Source organism: Apaloderma vittatum, unplaced genomic scaffold, assembly GCF_000703405.1.
Source record: "Apaloderma vittatum isolate BGI_N311 unplaced genomic scaffold, ASM70340v1 scaffold11319, whole genome shotgun sequence".
NCBI classification, from domain to species: Eukaryota; Metazoa; Chordata; class Aves; order Trogoniformes; family Trogonidae; genus Apaloderma; species Apaloderma vittatum.
In genome coordinates, this window is record NW_009737019.1 from 115,536 (window position 1) to 136,950 (window position 21,415).

The 21,415-nt window shown below is 38.7% G+C and overlaps 1 protein-coding gene across 1 annotated transcript in view; it reads right to left on the reverse strand.

Annotated features, from left to right (window-relative positions):
• The window catches only part of SLC24A4 (solute carrier family 24 (sodium/potassium/calcium exchanger), member 4), a gene marked incomplete at its 5' end in the record, with an annotated part of 83,271 nt that overhangs the window by 6,455 nt on the left and 55,401 nt on the right, over positions 1-21,415 (reverse strand). The window contains 8 exons of the mRNA XM_009877202.1: positions 982-1,148; positions 11,461-11,605; positions 13,594-13,763; positions 18,084-18,226; positions 19,288-19,341; positions 20,025-20,050; positions 20,561-20,635; positions 21,357-21,415. Of these exons, the coding sequence (XP_009875504.1) occupies positions 982-1,148; positions 11,461-11,605; positions 13,594-13,763; positions 18,084-18,226; positions 19,288-19,341; positions 20,025-20,050; positions 20,561-20,635; positions 21,357-21,415 (839 nt within the window). The remainder of the gene's footprint in view (positions 1-981; positions 1,149-11,460; positions 11,606-13,593; positions 13,764-18,083; positions 18,227-19,287; positions 19,342-20,024; positions 20,051-20,560; positions 20,636-21,356) is intronic.

Consider the following 21,415-nt stretch of genomic DNA (forward strand, 5'->3'; position numbering starts at 1 on the left):
AAGGTAGAGATGTTCTCCACCCAAAAAAGATTTTGCAGGTAAAAAGCTCATGAACAAAAATCCTTCCACATGCAGGACTAGACGAGTGTGTGCATACATATATACACACACACATATATATATGTATGACTATGAGTGTATATATGTGAGAATATGTATATATTCCAGTATGAAACCAGCTGAAGGTTTCTTCACTGTATTTTCCTTTAAAAGTAAAAATGGACATACGAATTCTTCAGCAGCGCATCTTACCAATTTTCCAGTTATAGGTACATACAACCTTTTGATTTTCCATCTTTTAGTGAAGAAACAGGTAACTTTCTATACCTCAAAAGTATGGCTAATTCTTCCATCACAGAAACTATTTGAACTATCCTACTCTTTTCTGAGACAAAACATCAACTTGAGAAAGTGAAAGAAGGTAAGAAAAAAACCCACTAGCAACTTATCCAAACCTTCAAGTAAGCATCCTCCTGAATCAACAACAATTTACAGATCTACACCTGATATATTGCTTCTCACAGATCACAATACTCCTCATGAAGAAGGATTTTCTTGCATTATTCCAGTCAACTTGAAGTGCTTTACACCACTTCTTAGCTCTCAAATTGTGCCATCAATCTGCTTTTTATATATGTTTCATTATCAGACCCTGTAGCCAAATTTCTAAAGGCGTCTCAGCTTCCGAGAGTTTAACATATTAATTTAAACTCCCTTTCACCAGTAGGATGTGAATATCCACATTCTCTCAAAAATCAAGCTGGCACCTTTCTGTACTCTATTGGGCCCTATACAGTAAAGGCCCAGTTACCTGTGCAGAAAGGAGTGGCAGAAAGCTACAATTATATTAATTAGAGTACGAGCTGAAGAGACTGGTCTGCAATTACATGCCTTTCTTTAACAAACACACAAAAGATCTATTATCTATTTTGAGATGCACATTTCACTCACTATGGGAAGTCAGATGCTACAGACACTTACCATCCACACCATGAAGTAGGAGAACAAGGCGATCCACAGAGTGGAAAAGACGAATGTGACCATAAACCACTTCTCCCACCGTGGTTTGCTGCAGTTGGGAATGGTGCAAAAGAGCACTAATATCAACGGCCACGTCAAAATCCATTTAATTTTGTTCATTCTTCCACCTGCAGGACAAAGAAATGAAAGAACCCATTTGGCTTTCCCATCACTATCCTATGCCCAGTTGCACCTCTCTGAACACAGCAAATGATCCCAGAAAGATGTTTACAACTGGGCATGTCAGCTCATTTTCCAGTATACCTTTCTTCTACACTTGGTCTCATCACTCTCAGCTAAGTTCTGTATGCACAGCCAGAATCCTATAGTTAAGCCTGCCAAGGTCTATGTAAATCCATGAAAGAAATACGATTATTTAAAAACATGGCTGATTTTAAAAATAAAATTAACAGACAGGTTTGTTGCTCTTTCAAACACCTGTATTACTATTAATGCAATATTAAAAAAAACAATAAAACCAAACAACCAAAAAAACATGCCCCCCCTCACCTTTTGAAAAGATGGAAATCCCTGTAGTGAAAATAACCTGTTACCTGCTGCACAGCAACAGAAAATACTTTCACAGAGAACAGACACATAGACCCATCCTATGAACATGATAAGCTTGTTTCACATCTCACCCTGAGATGGTCTCATCCTCTATAAATAGAAATTGAAGATACTGACTTCTCCCGTACAGCTCTCCAATATCAACTGGTGAGAAATCTGGAGAACTCTCATTATTGAAGAGACATACATATCTTTTAAATTTTTTAAAAATGTAAAGTATTGTAATCATTCACATAAATCTCACAAGATAAAATCAAAATAATTTATAACTGGGAAAAAAATAAATGGGGCACTTATATTTTTATGTTTTATGACATATCCTGCAAGTAGGATTATAAATTTGCTTTCCAGGCTAAACCAGAGTACCACAACTACCAACACACTGGCTTTTGTTTGGGTTTTCTTCACATTGTTTTACAATTATGTTTGTAAGGACTTCTATCATTAACTGATAATGACATATAGGAGATCTAACAAAATACCCCATTTTGAATAAAACGGTTGATCACATTGAAGAAATTCATTCCAGTGAAGTTACTCAACTAAATTTTAACACGCAAATAATAATCAGTAAAAGCTCTTATCAATTTCACTGGGAATTGTCTTTCAGCAAAGACATTGGGATTTAGGATTTCTTTAACAGCCCTTTTTCTCAGTGAATTTAATTAGATTGGAATGTGTCCTCTGGACCAATGTGCACCAAATGCAATCAAATTAAACATTAAACATTTAAAAATTAATAATACTTTTGTAATTTATGAGGCTGGTTACTAGCCTAATTTAACATGGTGAGGCCAAATGCAAGTCTTTATTCATTTACTTTGGCACATACTCTAGTACTAAATTGTCTTGTTTAAGTTATAAATCAGCTCCTTAACTTGAGATTTCTTTGTGAATTCTGAGATTCCATCAACCCACCAGGAAACCTTAGACAAAACCTGGCTCTTTTTTCCCATGTACCTTGTGGCTGTGGAACTTTCTATCACATAAAACTACTTAAGTGTCCTCGGGTAAATTTTAGTTCTAGAATTCTGCGTGTAACTGAGGGTCTACTACAGATTTCACAGGAAATTCCTTTTCCTCTCTGGTTACATATATTGCTACACAGATTTTTAAAACAGTTATCTTTTATGTGTTCTGTCCAGAAAATGACGCTTGTTAGCTTAATTCAGTTAACAAGGCTGTAAATATCCTATGGTAATTTATAACTCCTCCTGTTCAATTTGTTACAGTTTGGATCTTTAGAAGACTCCTGGCTAGTTGATTTGTACTCTTTGTCTATGCAGGTCACCAAGCCTGGTTCATAGTCAAACAATTCAGCATGGCTAGACCACTAATTTCCTCAGTGTGTAATTCCAAATGCCAGGTGAGTGGGCGACTGTTTAACAGGAAAAAATTATGGATCTGATTCTGATCCGATGTGGGTGTAATCTGACTGACTCCAGTGCTGCTACACAAAGGAAATTCAGTCCCATTTCTCTTTTCAATAACATGAATAGAGGAAACAAAATTGCCTGGAGAAGAAACAGTGAATAAATAGATGCACTCAGCCTCTGCTGAGGAATATGCATCTTGTCAGGGGTCCTGTGTAACGCGCTGAACAAACGCTTAACTGTGAGAATTCACAGCGCCTTACCACTGTGCTTGCTCAGTTCCAGGAAAAACAAAATATTTATCTAGGAGGACTTGCCTTTCCCTTAGCCCTGCTCTGTTTGGATCAATGTGTGTCAGATTAAAATTCCTGGCTCTATTAGTGTCCCGGGTTTAGCTAAAAACCCAGTCCTGTTTACTGATTTTTACTTTTCAGCTCAGTCTCTTCTAAGAGGCTGCACTTTCTGAAGTCAGCAGCATGTTTTTGCAGACAGTGTGTGCTACTGGCTGTGATAACACCTGATGTTTACAGTTACTGCCTGGGACTGGGATGCAGAAAGGCTCTTGCTTTTAGTTATTCCTACAGTGACCAAGGCCACTGCTGGCTCTTGTGTGCCACACTGGGGGTGCTGGGTAGTAAGAGGGGTCACAAGGAAGTAAAAGGTTGCACCTCCAGGGAGTAACAGACAGGACAGGTGACCAACGAGAGTATTCCATGCCATACATGTCATATTTTGTATAAATTGAGTGATCACGAGAGTTTTGGCCCCCCTTCCTCTTTGCCCTTTTCTGCAATGGCCGGTGTCCAGGGAGGACTCCATCTGACCTCCTGCTTTTGAGGAGGCTCCGCTGAGCCTGGGGCTTCCCCAGTGCCTCCTGCTCTGCAGCATCAGTGGGGATTGATACCAGGGGAGGGAGTCAGGTTTGATATTGGGCTATTATCTATAGTTGTATATAGTTCTTTACTTTTATCATTGCGCTATTATTTCTATTATTGTTTCATTAAAGCTGTTCTAGTTTTTTTAATTCTCTAACCCAAAAGTCTCTCTGCCTCATTCCCTTTTCCTTCCCATTTAGCGGGGGGGAAGAGGGGGTTAGAAAGCGTCTGTCTGTCTTAGTGGCCGGCCCAGCCCTAATCCATGATAATTAGCAGTGAAGCTTTATCCACACAATGTCATGAGTCAGAACTGGTTTTTTACTGACAGATGATTTGTGGAAGTGACATCACGCTTGAGACTTAGTGGAACAACTACATGCAATTCTGGGTTTTGCTGAGGTAACAGAGAAGTTGTCTGGACATTTGCAGCTAGCCTGAAAGAGTTCTGAACCATGATGGCCAAAGAAGCCTACCTGACAAACTTTAGACTGGCTTCTCTCTTGTGTCAGGGTTTGCTAGCTTTTATAAACTTTTATATAAATCCTTAAGTATATCTAGGCTTGGTTTTGCCTCAGGTCATTTTCTTCAGCTACTACTATGCTGGGTCATCATACTTGTGTGGCAGCCAGTGCTGGAGAATTCTACTCTTACACTGTAACCTGGTAGTTTTGTAAGAATTTAGTAGGTAAGTTTACCAGCAACCTCAATAGAGTGAGACTATTTCCACAGAAAGCAGGTGACTTCATTCATTTCACCTGGCTTAGATGAATGGACAAAAAATACAGAGCCTGAAAATAATTTTAAATTTTATCTCTTTTTAGTTCTTTTGAAATTACTTCTTGTGCTGTTCTTTTGGTTTTGACCAGCCAGTCTAAAACAATAATAATAATTCAGCTACAAATTTAGGTATGATTTTAATTCATGACAAAGTGTTTCATGGTTGTTGCTAAATTTCCTACTACATCTGCAAGGAAGAAAATTATCATCTTCATTAAGGCTATTTTTCAATACACAGATGTTATGCAAGAAAAGACTGTCCCATTGCAGACCTTAGCTCAGTTGCTTTAAAAGCAGTACCAGCCACTCTTGTGAGCCCTAGATCTGACGGATGCAGTGGTAACCTACATAGCTGAGAAAAGGTGTATTTTTTGTTGTACCCCTCACAACAATAATGAAAGAATATTGCTTTATTACAGAAAGCAACACTGATCTATATTCTGTTCACTTCATCCTGTGGTAATACAGAAATATGAGATTTTTTGCATGAAGTTGTTTTTCCTACTTTAGACATCCATTTCTGTTTCTCCAGATATCTGGAAACCAAGCACGCCAGGTATTTCAGAGAGGTATCATTACAGAAGAGCCTGATTACAATGTTTCTGAAAATGAAGCAGCAGCCCTACAACAAAGAGCCCTTTGCTAATTTTCAATACATTTCTGGGCTTGTCATCTTTCCAGATGTTACACTCACAATAATTACTTTCACATAAAGATAGTGTCCTGGTAGATAGTCAACAACACACATCACGGCACTGAAAGGAAACAATTATTTCCTTCAGGCACTAAAGAAAGTGGCTTTTACAGGAAAACTATTGTCTTATTTGGAACATACACACAAGGTTGAGGAGGGGCACAGTACAAAGTGTTTTTATTCAGATCAGGAACGTACCCTTGAAGTAAATCTCCTAATTGCCCCCATTTTAGTTTGCAATTTACTCTATTACAGTCTGCAACACAGAGCAGCCTTGAATCACACCAGTGAGAGCCTCTTGGTATAAAGCTGAACCAGGGGCACAAACTTGAAAGTGCTCCAAATAATAATGGGCATTTAGTCCAGGGGTCCAAGCTAGAGCTAGTCTGAAATAGAACTTCCAAATGCAGATAGTGCAGACAGCCCACATGTCCTAGTCAATAAGCTGCAGAGCAAATACTTTTTCTGAGTTCAGACAGACTGAGGTCTGCAACTACACTGCCAGGAGTCAGATCTAAGTTACTGTAGTTAGTCAAGTTGATAGCTTTTCCACTTAGTCTTCCCTTTAATAGTATAGCAGTCAAGCACAGACCACCACTCCACACATCAGCTACTTAAGAACAGGCTTAAACCTTCACACATGAAAGAAGAACTTCCTTAAAGAAAGCAATTAGTAGCTGACTGAACTAAAAAATTCAGAACATACCTGAAAATCACGAATCTAACCGGCATACAGGATTTGCATAACTATATTGTTACGAAATCATATAAATTTCTAATTTAAGGTAACTTGAAAAATGGCAGTTTTTTCCTAATTCAACTTTACCTGCACAATGGGAAAGGCCTCCTGGAGTTGACTGTTGTTTTTTATTTTTCTGGAGCTTTTTGCGTTTGACAATGGTCAACTTAGAAGAAGGCATGTCCAATTACTGCAGATTTTTTTTGGTGCTCCACTTTTTGGGGGTTTAATTATTTTTCTATCTTTTTAAATCTCTCTACCACTTTTCATTTAGAAAGAAAAAACCCACATCAAAAAACCAGAAAACTTTTTCCTCCAATGATAAGTGATTTTTAACCCACCTGTCCCCTTGGTCCTAATTAGACTTTACAGTTACAAAGATACATTTACACCCACATATCATTACCAATATTAATTCAAATCTCGACCTGAAAATGCGTTATAGTAACATAAACACCTCCACACTGGGAGCTTTGTAATAACCCTGAGAGCAAGTAAATTTCTCTGTTCATCAAAGTTGAGTCTGACAGGAAAAATAATATATGGAAATTAGTCAATTTGAAAACCTAATTCATTTCTGAGCATGTGCAGTATCCAAAACACAACACAGGAATATAAATTTTTCTCCCAGGTATAGGATTCGACATAGAAACAAATGAAATGGATCTAACAAACTGCATCCATTGTGAATTTTCCACCAGAATTATTTTCTACTGAAAAATACATTGTTGCAAAATAAAACATTTCTGAGAAAATGGTTTCAGCTTGCTGTTAGGAAAATTAGCTCAGCAGCTGTCTGTCCACGTTCTTGGAAAGTCCTTATTGGTTTCAGTTCTGCCACTTTTCCTAGGCAAGAGACTCCCTGTGTTACCACACCAGAGACAGGCTACGCAGTGTGTAAAAGGGTATCCAAGAAGGTCCAACCTTTGTCAGCCTTCCAAGTGGGCAGCTGACATGTTAAGACACTTTAATTGCAATTCTCCTGCAACAGAGCTTTGGAAACAGGAGTGGGTTTTTTTCCTGTGAAAAATACCAAGGTTTTACTTCTCATCCTCATCCAAACCAGTCTGTTTTCTGAAGTACTGATGCTTTTCTGGGAAGTTCCATTTTCCAGAATACAGATTCCAATTCCAGACCATGAAATCTCTCCAAATGGGTCTTCTATTTCCAGCCTGTGCCTTTACCACACTTCACATATTTGGATTCATGCCAATTTTCTCTTTAAGACATATTTTTCATACGGTGGGGACTGGTCTGGAAAAAAGAATTTTCTCCAGTATGCAGAGACAAGCTTTACTCTCAGACGTTACTACAGGTTTACACAGGATGACAAAACCAAAATGTAATTGAGCAGAGCTACCGCCCATATATTTTTTGACTTGGTTGGATTTCAGCATGGTTTATTTTGTATATTTTAACCTTGTTGTCTAATTTACCAATGTTTATTTAAGGGAAAACTGGGATTTATAGGCTTCCTCAAGTCTATCTTTGCCTCAGAAGCACATTTCTGTTCTGAAATAAAATTGTGGTAGATGTACCATTACATAGGCAGTGGCAAGAGGAAGGTCTTCCAGAAAAAGCATTTTGGAATACTACACTTAGCTCCTGCTCTGAACTACCTTCTTGGAAGAACTACTTTCTTGCAACATCAAAGAAGCTATGGAAATTAGCTCTCTTCCAAGTCAGCCACCTAAGTCGAGTTTCCAAACTTCAGCAAAAGTACCGTAAAGCAGGCCAAAAAGGAGTCTGAGGAACAACTACAAAGAGGGATCAAAATTCACAACAAATCTTACTTCAAATACCTTAGGAGCAGGAAGTGTGCTGGGTCCACTAGTGATGAAATTATAAAGGAGCACTGAGAGAAGACAGGGACTTTGCAGAGAAGCTAAAAGAACTCTCTGCATGAGTGTCTGCAGAAACAAAAACTACAGAAGTTTCTACATGGAACTCCCTTCCGTCTCTAGCTCGATCCTGAGGCCAAACGGCTCCATAGGGGCTATAACAAAACGCTACAAGATTCTGAGTGCTTAAGTGCATTACACAGGGTTTGCTTTGTTCATTGTGTTTTCCAATAAAAGAAGACATCAAATAAATTTAGTAGGAGCCAACTTCAAAGCAAGTAAAAGGAGATGGTTCTTCACATAACCACAAACCTCCTTCCCAAACGATGTTGTAGGTGTTAAATGTGTACAAAGATTCAAGGAGAATTAGACAAGTTGATGAAGACAAAATACATTAGTTAGACTTTTAAACGCTCACACATTACACCCAGTTCAGGAAATTCCTTGAGGTGAAAATAACTGAAAGCCATCTTCCTGGCTCATTCTTCACCAGACTTCTTCATAAAGCCATGGATGGAGCGAGAATATTGGGTGAGACAAACACTTGGTTTGACCAAGTACAAATGTTTTTTACATTTTTAGTAGATACTGATAATTCCCTTCTGCTTCCATCCTACATGTTGTCTTTGTATTTTGGATCCATATAAAAATGGGCAGGATTGCTAATCTCCTTTATTGCCATCTCATTTTAGCTCTGAGAATTATTATTCCTATTTTAGCTAACACCATCATGACTTATATAAAGCATTCATGGTCCAATCCTGTAAGAGAAGGAGTTTTCACTTCTGTGAAACCAGCAGGAGAGAACACTGAGTATTTTAAAGGATCCTGAACATGTGACAGTGAATGGGATTTAAGCATCCATTAAGAGCCGCACAGAAATGCTTTGCCAAGTCTGGGCTCTAAAAGACTACTGAGCTATGCAAGGGCTTTTACACATGATTTTGTTGTCAACATATGCCTGCTCAATTTCATCCTGCTTTATTCTGATCTGTAGGGATATTTTTAAAGTTTAAGACCTGTTTCCAAACAATTGTACAGTAATCAAATTGTAAAGCATCAAATGAATCTTTCTCTTGGAAGAAAAACATCATGGCCTAATGGTTAGGTCAGGAAAGACATTACTAAAGAGAATGTTTCTTTCTACATAGAAAGCAAAGGCTGGTTTGCATGATACCATATGTGGTTTCCATAAAAATTATGTGTTGTCTTTTGTTTCAAGATAGGCCTGGGCCACACACTGGGGGTGAATCTCTCTGGATGTTTGACATTTCGGATCTAGGCTAGATGCTGACGTTTGAGACTGTCTTCATACAATTTTATTCTCTAGTTCTGTGTGCTCAAAGCCATATATTTACTGCTGATAGAGCACAACAAGCAAAACTTACAGATGGCAAAGGATTACCGGGAATCATTCAAAGATGATGCAGTGCTTTGAACATAACTTATGTTTAACTCTGTTTCAGAAAAAGCTGTTCTCACAAAAGGGTCTAGAATACACAATATGAAGGAGGAAAGTCAAACCCCAAACTAAGCTAAAAAAGGTGACTCTAGAACAGCATTAAAACAGGGTTTGGGCCAATTCATAGCCATTTCTGTTGCAGCTTTTAAAATACTGGATTTTCTACATAGCACGCTGCAAGCAGTTGACTTGGAAAGCACTACTGGAAAGTGAAAGTCTATTCTTCATAGAGCTCTTTATAGTACCGAAGGAATACACGAATGTCTGATCTTCAGAAGATTTATGTGCCTTATTCCTGGCCTGAAAAACAGAGGGGATTCTAGGAAATTTTCTGCAAACTACCTTTTTCCTAAAGCCAGTTTTAAATGTCAGGATTTTTTTTAGGGTACTGATTGTGCCACAGCACTTAAACAACAAAGCATGATGCTGGTTGTTATTAAAGTGGTACTTCTGAAAGGAAAAATGAAAGAATTCTCCCTCAGAACATGAGTTGAGCAATGACAATCCAACCAATAGATAACCATCTCCAGACAACAGGAGTAACAAAACCTAAAGATAATGAGGATTTTAAACAATTGCTTTACCACTTTTACCAGCTCCTTGAGTTCATGTTGAACCTTTGCTCCATTCCAGTATGAACTGCTACATCTCAATTATCTTTAAAGACTTTCTCAAAAATGCAGAAAAACTGCATTTAAAAAAGGCCAATGGCATCACTAATAACTCCCTCCTTAGCCCAAAGCATTTAGTCTATTGTGAATGTCCCACACTTAGGAAGCTCTGCCTCAAAACCTATTTTTTATTCATAATGAACTTGTCTGAGTCTTGAAGAAACCCAGATATGGTTTCTGTCTTGTCCTGGAATGTAAGAAGAAATGCATAATTGCACTGTCCTAATTAAAACTTGTTAAATCCAAAAACTTGTTAAAAACACCTCAGTTAAAAAATCTTTTTTGCCAACTCCTGTGCTGAAACCTCCAGTTTTAGGATGGTTTGAGGAGGCATTTTTGTTTTTTACAAGTTGTTTATTACTGTTGTTATTGTTGTTATTATTATGTGCACAAGCATATTGCTGACTTGGATCAACTTACTTCACCATATAATAAAACAATTTTCTTCATTATCTCATTGATTATCAGGAGCCCATCTAATGGGCCTATCTTCAGTGAATCAGCTTGTTTCCATTCTTCACCTCCAATGAAAGCCCATTAACTGCTGACTGCAAGAAGCTCCTGTAAGAGCACACAGTACAGTAACACATGACAACACATGGTTTTATCCAGTCTTCACATTGTATGCTCCAAAGTTTGTTCAGTCACAAACATATCTTCTAAAATTATAACAACTGAGGTGATGGGATCACTAAGAAATTAGAATCATACAGAGCACAGAAAATCCTTCCTTCTTTTTCATGGCATGTGATACTCATTTATGCCAAGTCACATTCGTGTTAAACAGTAACTGCATGACAGACAACTACCGACTATATGTCTGTGAGGGTGATCTGCTGTCTAATCTCCCAAGTATTTAGGTGAGAGTCAACCTGCAATGTGCTAGGGGCATCAACATAATAAGGTTGGTTATATGTAGCCCTTCACCCACAAAGCTTCCAAAAAATTTCAAAAGGTGCATGTTATTACGTACTGCTACCCTAGGAATTTTACACATTGTCAAAGATTAAACACTTTCTCCCCCTAAACCTTTCTTCCCCTTCATCCAATAAGCTTCTCGAAGTAAACGGTCTCTGGCGTAGTAATCTCCAACAGGCCATGATTAACTGTTGACTTCAGAGTAACTAGCAGCACTGTGCTCAGCGGATTGGTCTGACATGTTTTTTAACATAAATCTTCTTTGCCTGTTTTTTCTTCACGTCTGGCAAACCAGCACTTCTACTGTTACTGGGCATGATGGCTGGAAAACACTTCCCTAAGATCTGCTTTTAGCCATGTAGCCTTCAGCCCAGTTTTACTGTCATCAAATCCAGCCTTCAGAGAGTCAAATCAATCCCGCTCCTCTTCCTTCACCACATATGTTGTCTTTGCTTAAACCCAGTGTTTGGCATTTTAATTATCTTATGTTTCTTTACTATACCTGGAAAGTAAGCCTTACCTGGCAATGAAAAGGGAGATAGACTGTCCTGTTCATTTTCCTCCGGTTGGTTCACCACAGGGATGTTCCCATTTCCAATATTCTTATGTCTCCCATTCTGCAGTGGTTTGTTTGAGCCCTTGGCAGACTGGATTAACCGCTGGCGCTGCACAGTGTCAAAGACAAAAACTGCCACAGTTTGGAAAATACTGACTTAGTTAAACCTGGGTTTTGCTGCCTTTCCAGCCCCAGTAACATAAGACGTGATGTTTCTCCACAAAGCAATCCTCTCAGTCAGCAACAAACAAATCCATCTGTGGCCTACCTGTCTTCATCAGGCCAGTGCCGACCATCTTCCTCAAAATTACTGGCAGGAGTCTTTCAAGTCATGATGGAGAAAGTTGTTGTAGCTGTTCTTCTGCACCGTGTTTTAATGAGCGTGAACCACTTCTCACTCAACAGTTCCCAATCAACCAGCAACAGCACCACTATCCAGTGGTAACACTCGCAACATTTCTGCACTATAGAGTTGGCTTATGAATGACCCATTAGCCAGGATCACTCCTACTCATGTCCAACTCTTTCTCATCCCCATTCCTTGAGGTAAATCTAATGGTCCTACTTAGAATTTCAAAAGCAAGACTAAACCCTGTTGCCCTTGGCTGAGTATATACTTTCAAGAAACTCACAATTGCCACTGCAGACATGTAAAAGACTGCTACAGTTCCAATACATAGTAGAACAATTAGAGGGAAAGGTTTTAAATGTCAGTATAAATACCCATTAATACATTAGAGAATGTGAGATGTAAGAATAATTTCCTATGTTTATAAAAAAAGAAATATTTTTAGCTTGTTAGATGAGATAATGCAGAGTTGATAAGTGTCCTCTTTTTCATGACAAATTGTTGCAACTTTCTAAAAAGTGCTCTGAAAAGCCATGAAAAATAAGCTGCACAACGTGCAAAAATCTGAAACTAGTACTAACACACTGGAATTAAAAATAGAGAAAACTCATATTCAAATACTTTGCAAAACTTTGGCAGTGAGAATACATACGAACATGATCCAAAACACTCTCATTTAGAGAACGTTTTTTGCAGGTGTTGAACGAGTAACTATCAGCTCTCCGTGCACGCATCCAGTAAGAATTTATTTCTGATCAATAACCTGCTTTCAAGTTGGCTTTTACAGAGTCAACTGCTGCTGTGTGCCCCTATGTGATCATCTGCTCTTGACTGTACACCACTAAGCTGACTTTCTAACAAACATTTCACCATTAAATTGGACTTTTGTTACAAATATACTACTGCTGCTTTCTTTCACTGAGGTACTCACAACGCTGGGTAGACACATGAACTGAGTTACAATGTTCAAATTCTAGGAACTTCTAAAGCTTGTCTCCCTAAACTACTGAAATTAATTTATTTGCTGGAGTAAAAACCTCTCATATTTGACACAATAGTGAGGAAAGCACAAAATCCTGCCTTCGTAGAAGCCAAGGTTGGGAGGCCAAATATTTCATCCCGTGTACTTCATACAAGCTCAGAATAGCATCACTTGGCCAGTCCTGTCACTTCAGCTGCAGTGTGTGAAACAAGCAATACATGGTGGTGACAACATATGAAGTAAGAACGAACTCAAACTGTCCAGGGCAAATTCCCCTCATGAAAATATTTTGGTACATTTTCATTTCGGGCTGAAGACTACACTGAAAACTAAAGAGGTAGGCAAATATCTGACGTGATTCTGATGTGCTGCTAATCTAAGAGCAGTTGTTAAGAGATTTTGTTTGCCCTGACCATTACACTCTCGTAGCCTGTAGCCCGACCACTTCTGTAATGATCAAAACCATTTCTGCTGCTGCTGCTAAAATCCAAATATGCACACTTACATACACACACACAGAGAAACAAACACCTTCTGACAGGGAGATAAGTGAGTCCCTCCTTGGTGACTGCCCTCCCACTAAGGCAGGCAGCATCATCAGCTGGGAATACATCTTCAGATGTGCTGTGACATAGTTGCTAGAGAAAGACATAGCTCTAGCCCACCCCTAGGAATATGGGAGAATCTAATTCCAGAATCACTACAAGCACAGCTCTTTAGCAAGCCCTCTGCCTCATAGTCATTTCTTGTTTCTTAATGAACCTACCTCATTAATGATGAGTCGGCTTGCCATGCGCATTCTGGTGCGTGGTCCAAATTTATTTGTAATCATAATCCGCAATCCAGCTTCAGGGAACCGGTATTTAGGGGGACTGGAGCAGATGATCTCATCCACCATCACAACACTGTTTTTGCCATACTGCTGCATCCCTTTCACTAATGATCACAATGGACAGAGTTAGTTGTGAAATTATCTTACCATGTTTCCCATCACCCAGCGTTGTTCTTTTCAGGCTCTAGTTAGGTAATATTAAACTGAATGCTTGAATTTATGAGTGACTTTCCTGTAATGTTTCTGCAGCCTGGTGAATCTGTCCATCAGTTCTGCACTTTCATTTAGATCACATACTGAAAATGGATTTCACTCTGCTAAGATAAAGTTTTTAGCCAGTCGTTGCTGTAGTACCAGTTTTCTTTGCTGAAGTCTCACTACAGTTTTATTAGCCTTCTCTAAAACCACTTGCACTGTGGCAGTGTAGACAGTGCACCTGAAATCTCTAAAGCTATTCCACTGGATCAAGGTGCTGCACATCCAGAAGTCCCTAATGTTGTGCTTGCTCCTTTCGGAAATCTTCACTTTACTTTCACAGAGATTCATCAATATCTCTAATATGACATGACTTGAAATGATGAAAAAAACTGTCAAGAACTAATGCGTGTTGTAAGTAAGCCTTTGTTAATATAAAGGAACTTGTACCAAGGTTAAGAGTTTTGTTCTATCATGTTAAGAACACAAACAAAGAGACAACATTATACTGGGAACCAACACAAGTACAGGTGAGGACTTTCAGAGCTCAGCAACAAACCAATATTCTTACAGACTACATGTTGCAAGCAGAGCAAGGCTCAGCAGACAGGAGACATACCTATGTGGTGTTAGAAAGCAGGGCAGGAAATACGTATATGACTGTAATAAATATTAATTATTACATGTAATAATATGCATGGAAAAAAACCCAACAAAATTCTTTACTGCTTGTTTTCTGCTTTGCTCAGTTTGGCTTCACCCTCCCACCCCCCTTTTGCATTAAGTTACTTACATTAAGAAGAGGAAGAGAATTTAGGAGGTAGCAGTGAAAGATAATTATTAGTGCATGGTTCCAGCCAGGAAGCAAAGGAAATCTAAGAAAACATTCAACTTAAAAAAAAGCAATTAAAATGAACCTATTCCAAACACACAGAGATCTATACTTTTTTTTGCATTGTTACAGTGTTGAAATATTTTTATTTTTCAGGAAGAAGACATGCATACATGCAAATCACATCACACAATAAAGGCTTTGCTATCTCAAGCATCTTCTAACATATTTGAAGAAATATATCCTTCCATAATCATTCAACAAGAAAAACGAAGCAAGCCTGTAAATCACCAGTAAGTAGCTATTATCTTTTACCCTTTAGCATTTGAGTGTCCTGCTTTATTTCACTAAAATGAGTTTTCAATGAGTAGACTGAGATCACCAGAAGTGTCATAAAGAGATCTTTGGTTTCACAAAGAAATATGCCCTACTCAAGGAATCCACTCTGTAGTCTTGTCTTGCAGCTTAATATCTCTGAAGGTGAATACAACTAGTAGTAATTTTGCATTTGGAAAATATAAAGGAGCAATACCCTCACCCTACCCTATCATCTAAAACAAATTAACCTCGCTGAGTACTGCAGCTGATGACTCAAATAAGGAGCACATTCATTTCCTGTGACTCTTACAGCTGGAGTGTAGCAGCTTTTCTGTGAAGGAATTTATTCAGACAAGCTACCCAAGAACCAATCCTCACAGAAGCTTAACATTTGCTTCAGTTGGACAAAGAAAAAGAAATGTTTGACAGCAATCCTGGTAAGACAAAAAGGCCAGATACCTTTAATGGTCCTGTAAGATTAACCACTCTCAAGTGAGTTTCTCTAGTGAAGTCTCCAAAGTGCTCCTTTATCTTAGTGTCATGAACAACATGGAAGCACTGCAGTTACTCTGAAACTGTTTCTTACAGCTCTAAGGAGACAATGACCAAACATACTCAGCTTTGATGAATTATCATGATAAAAAACTCAGCACTGACGTAGAATACATCACTATAAACATATAGATAACTGACTGCAGCTGGTTTGACTTACTACAGCACATTGCTCTTAATTTTCCACAGCGGCTCTTCAGTCTCACTCCCTATGCCCATAAACATACATACCTTAGTGCCATATGGTACAAACAAGCTCCACTTAAAAATCACAAAAGCAGTTTTCACAAATGTGACACAGAGAAAAGCCTTTTTTACTTCTCCTTTGTGACGTTCCTTAGCAAAGTATGTTCTGAAAACAGCTTTTCCTTTTAACAAACTACTTAAACTTACTGCTCACCATGAAGGGTCATCACCAACAACTCTGTCAAAATCAACAGAAAGCTTCTTGCTGACTTCGGTTGACTCCTAGCAGGCCCTCGGAAACCCACTTTTTTCAAGTTTCTGGTTTTAGGCAGGAATCAAACCATGCCACCTGGTGGAAATTTGGGTCAACATAATAAAAGCCAAGGGCAGTGAACCACATATATGTACTTTTAAAATAGGAACACTGTTTAAAAAGTAAAAATATTTCACCTTTATCTGTGTGTGTAGAACTCATCCTTGAAACTGAATTTATCTTGTGGTGAAAAGCTCTCCTTTTTCTCTCTGAAACCTGAGTAATGGAAACTTTTCTGTCGTACCACTGGACGCTCTTGAAAGTAATAAAACTTACATGCCTAAAAGAGAGCTGTGCAGCACGAAACTCCCTTTTAACCGCACCCTGAGCAACAGACTAACCATCCTTGGTAGGAAGAAAGTTGCTCACCCAAAGCAACTGTTCATTTTTGACTTTCCTCCTGAGGAAAAATCAGATTAAGGTTAGACCTACATCTTGGTGAAACCAAGGGAGGTTTTTCAGTAGATCCTGAACCTTGCTTACCACTGGCTGGAGGTGAAGCAGAGGCCAGCTCTAGTTCTCTCCCTGCTACTAGCAGTGCTCCTATTTCCGAAGGCTGCCACTGGGGAAGGCGCCGTTCAGTTTGTGAAGCCAGACAAATATCAACCAACAGCAAGCCACTGACAGGTCATGGCATATGTTGACTCAGCAGGAGGAAGATGCCATGTGATGGTTTTCTAGGACAGCTTGACACATAAAGCATCCATCTACAAAGCATCTAAGCTAACAATGTCGAAATCTGCTGTGGATGGTTGGTAGCAGAAACGCTGTTCTTGTGAGTCCAGGTTTTTACTAGCTTTCTTGTTCCTTTTCCTGAAAGTTCTACATATTCTTCACAAGTATTAAATAATCTTCATGCTAGTATCTGTTGTTCCTTCACCCTTTTCGTGTGCCCCCCACTTGAATACATAAGTAATAACTTCCCTAAGAGGTACCCTCTGAAGTATGTATGTATGTACGTCCAGATCCAAGTGCCAGATTTCACTATATTATAGCACAAAAAATCATCGTAAAATGGGATCCAAGTATTTCAAAGACATCTTAATTATGCTAGTGTCCTGTGAGTGATTTTAAATCTCTAATAAACCATTGTCTGAACACCATATCAGAGACCAGAGTATCAGTGCGCTGTCTTTGCATAAACCTGTAGTAGGTGACAGTACCTATCCTCAGGATCCCAGTCTAAACAGCAAAAGCAGAAAGGAGTGGGTTTCTCTGGGTCTCCTCTAAATTCTTGTTTGCCAGTATATGTTATCACACAACGACCTTTCCAAATGCTACTTACATTGCTGCTGAGCTCAGTCTCCTAGAATGGGAGATATTTGCAAAGAACAGAGCAAGGAGACCTCACTCACTAAGAGTAGCCCAATAATTTCCTAAATTACATGGTTCATACTTTGAAGGTAGAAATTACTTTGCTCTACAGAGAAAAGAGGGAATGGAAGCGAAGAGGGATAAGACAATGATAAAAACCCCCAAATACCTTCAGTATCAGAAGCTGGGCATCATCTTCTTGCCCTTTATGACACAGACAGCACAGAACCTGCATTTCTCAATTTTACATATGTGTTTGCCAGTGTATGCAGAGATATTTAGGCATATGAAAGCCAGTCTTCTGAGGATCTGAACTCAACACATAATCCCTCTTGCCAACTGATCTGTCCTTGTCCTTTCCTTCAATACCCAAGCCTCAGCTTCTAGTTCCAAACTAATTTTTGAAGTGAAAATTACCTTCTTCCTGGCAAAAAAAAAATAATTATTTCCTTCACAGTGTTGTAGCTCATCACTGAGCAGGAGATAAAAAGGGAGCAAAATTGCCTATGTGCAAAGCAGCTTGTTTTCAGAATATCAAAAAGAAATTTTGATTGGGTTTTTTCATCTGGCAGTCTGACTGCGGAATTGACAAGTTAACCCAATAAAAATTCTTGCTTATGATTGAACAGTAATGTTGTTTTGATCCGCATTAAAGAAATAAAAAGGATATCCTGTGAGATACTCTTTTTCCAAGTCCTGTCTGCTCAGCCTTACCTTTCCATAGTAATGGAATGGATGGGTCATCACAACTAGAGGCATAACATTTATTACCATCTTCCAGTTCATTGCTGACTGTGTCACCATTTCCAACGTTCTTGCTTCTAAGGGTGAAAAATGTTTGCATCCTCACATTGTATCTGAAAGTGCAAAGGTTTGAAAAGGTTGGTTTGTTGCATTTCTTCATCAAAATTTAAGCGTCTGAGAACAACTTACGCAGGCAAGCAGTAAAGCCTATATGCGTGTTTTCTGACAACTAACAGGAAGTTAAGATAAAGGACTGTCCAATTCAGTGGCAAGCTTATAGGAAAGCAAGAGCTGCACCTATCTCTCATGAGATACAGCAAGCTGCAAAAAGACACTAGAGCAGATTCAGTGAAAACAAAACACTGCAGCTGCGGATTTTGGAGCCAGGACATTAACTATATGATGGCTTCTTTCCTCCTGCATCAGCTTGCAATTCACCTCACTGTTTCTCTCAATACTGTGCTCCTCACGGTAGGTGCTTGAGCATTTCTGGGACTGCTGACCATACCCTTCTAAAGAAAGAATGCATCTATTTTAGCACTATTCAGTGGTGGGATCTAAAAGCACTGCCAGTGAACTCTGCTAAGATCTGATGTAGGAGAAAAGGGAGGCTGAAGTTCCAGAAAGGGTGATATGTGAGCGGAGGGCACCAAGGGATAAGTCTATGCAACTTGCAGTAGAAGGGTGGACTCACGGACCATTGCAGTAACAGTCAGAGCTCTGCCTCTCCTGTCAGAGGCAGTGACACTACAGAAGAAAGATGTCAATATACAACCTGGTATGAGACAGTCTGAAGACAAATACATGCTTAGCAGTCTGTCTAATGTTCCTTGACCTTGCACTCCAGAGGTTACAAAATATGTTTAATAGCTGACATGCTGTGCGCTTACAATACAGAGTACCCAGTGGACATTTTCACATATCTTTGCACAAATGACATTTTATCTCAACTTTTTCTGAAAGATACTTTACCTCATGAAAAGGATGCATGAAAATACTTGTTGTCTGAGCACGAATCTAGAGTGAAACTGATTAAGCACGAAAAAGCCAGGGATCTTACACAGAAACATGGCTGGCTGTAGTGTCCTCAGCAGGCAGGCCAAGGACAAAACCACACCGAAAGAATGACGGTGAATTAACACCTAAAGGGCATACGGAGGAGAAAAGCACTTACTTCATGATAAGTATGTAGAATGAATACATAATGATGAGTACAAGGCTTTCCCACCTCAAAGAGACAAAAAGAAGTGTTAAAAGGCCATTCAAACAGCTGTAGGCTTTACAAGTTTTATGTAGGAGTGTGCATTAAACATCTAGTACAAGTCACGTTTGCATACACAAGCTTCACATCATTAAGATTAGATGGTGTCTCAGCAGAATGGGGGGGAAGCAGACTGTCAAGTTCCAGTAAACATGCAAATAAAATGTAATGCATATATTTCAGAAACGTGCTATGCAGACTGAAACCAGAGCTACCCTTTGAGGATCGTAATGCCAAGGCCTTTTATCATTTCAGTGCTGAAGCACAAGTCAGGTACTCTGAGGGGCCTCTTTCAAAAGATGATTACGACCTTCCACTAGGATCCCACTAGGACACTTAGCACCTCCATAAATGTTAACAGCAAGAATCAGAGCAGCAGAACTTTGGTCACTCTCTCTGCACATGTGAGTCTTCAGGCCTTACATATAGCCTATTTGCTTTGTTAATGTTTCCACATGTTTAAATCTTCTTTTAGTTTTCCCTGATAATCATAAAAAACATAACCAAACAAAATCCATAGGATTTTCTAGGCATCAAATCCAGTTCATACTCCCAGCATGTATGAATAAAAGCTAATTACACTGCAACTCTATTTACTGATCAGTCTCATGGGAAATACAGGACTGTAGGGAATAATTTACGCAACTTACCATTCTATTTTCTCATCATATATGAACTAGAAGGAGAGAAAAAAAGGAAACACATAAATTGACCATTTCTCTGATCTACTTTGAAAAATAGTAACATTTATTTAATAAATATCAATTATATCTAGTCAGAAGCTAGTTGAGTTTTGACCCTTTCTAACCTTCCCTGTTTAAAATAAAGGTGCAGCTCAACATTTTTCATCTCCACAACAAGCACTGGTCAGGAGAGAGTGCTAAGCGCACTGTGTAAGAGCAGCCTGTGAGCCTGCAGGACTTTACAGACTGTAGGTACAAAAGGAATGGACACTGACAAACATCATGGACACCTATTCTGTGGGGCTGTATAAAGTTTACATATTTGGACTATACTGTGGAGCTGAGCCCTCACTATTAGATGTCACTAAAACTAGCTGGGAAAATAACTGTTTACCAACGTATATCAATGGTTAGCAGGCTGGTCCTCCAAAAACTCAAGCAATGAAACACATTAACTGGTAAGAGAACTGCGAAACACATTAATTGATAAGAGAGCTACTTACAACAATAAGTATGACCACAGATATCGTGTAGTACACAGAGTCTCGGAACACAGCCCACTGCGTGAGACAAACCACCTGAAAAATATCACATCTTCAGCCAACAAAAATACGTGATTTTAAAGACAAAACAAAGGCCTCAATCTTGCCATCACTTAGGTGTGTGAGCGGGATTATTATTAACAATGATTCTGGAACCAATTACAATTTTATGCTAACAAGAAGACTCATGAGTTTCTTAAACAATAGATCTATAATAAACACCAGTAATAAAAATTGTATAGAAACCTCCATTACTGAAATATATTTCTTACTAATGGTATTTTAATTGTTCATAATTTCAATTATGAAGTACAATTTATTGTACTACTGCAAATCAACATCTCAACTTCATTATATTTGTGGATATATCAGTCTTAATACCTGAAAAAATATGATACACAGTCTAATGATCTATCACGTAGATGAAGCCAATACCATGCTTGTGTCCTAGATTCTTTGATCATCATCAGTACCAGGAAGGATTAGCAGATGCCACTGATGACTTGACTATGAAAACAGTATTGTGTGAAGAGGAACCAGTGCCTGTATGCTACATGTTCAGGGTACTGAAATTACAGCTGAACTTTTTCGAAACATTTTATATTATTTGTGAAGTATTTGTGAATTTTTTTAACATTTGCATTTTTCACAATGCCAGCTCATTTTTTATATTGACTAATAGTCTTTTTTTTAAAAAAAATATATATTTTCTCAACTGTAAGCAACAGAACTCCATAAAAATAAATATCTTACTAACCTGTCCTGCAAATATTCCACAGACACCAACAATGCAAAGAATGTTGAAAACTGCTGAAC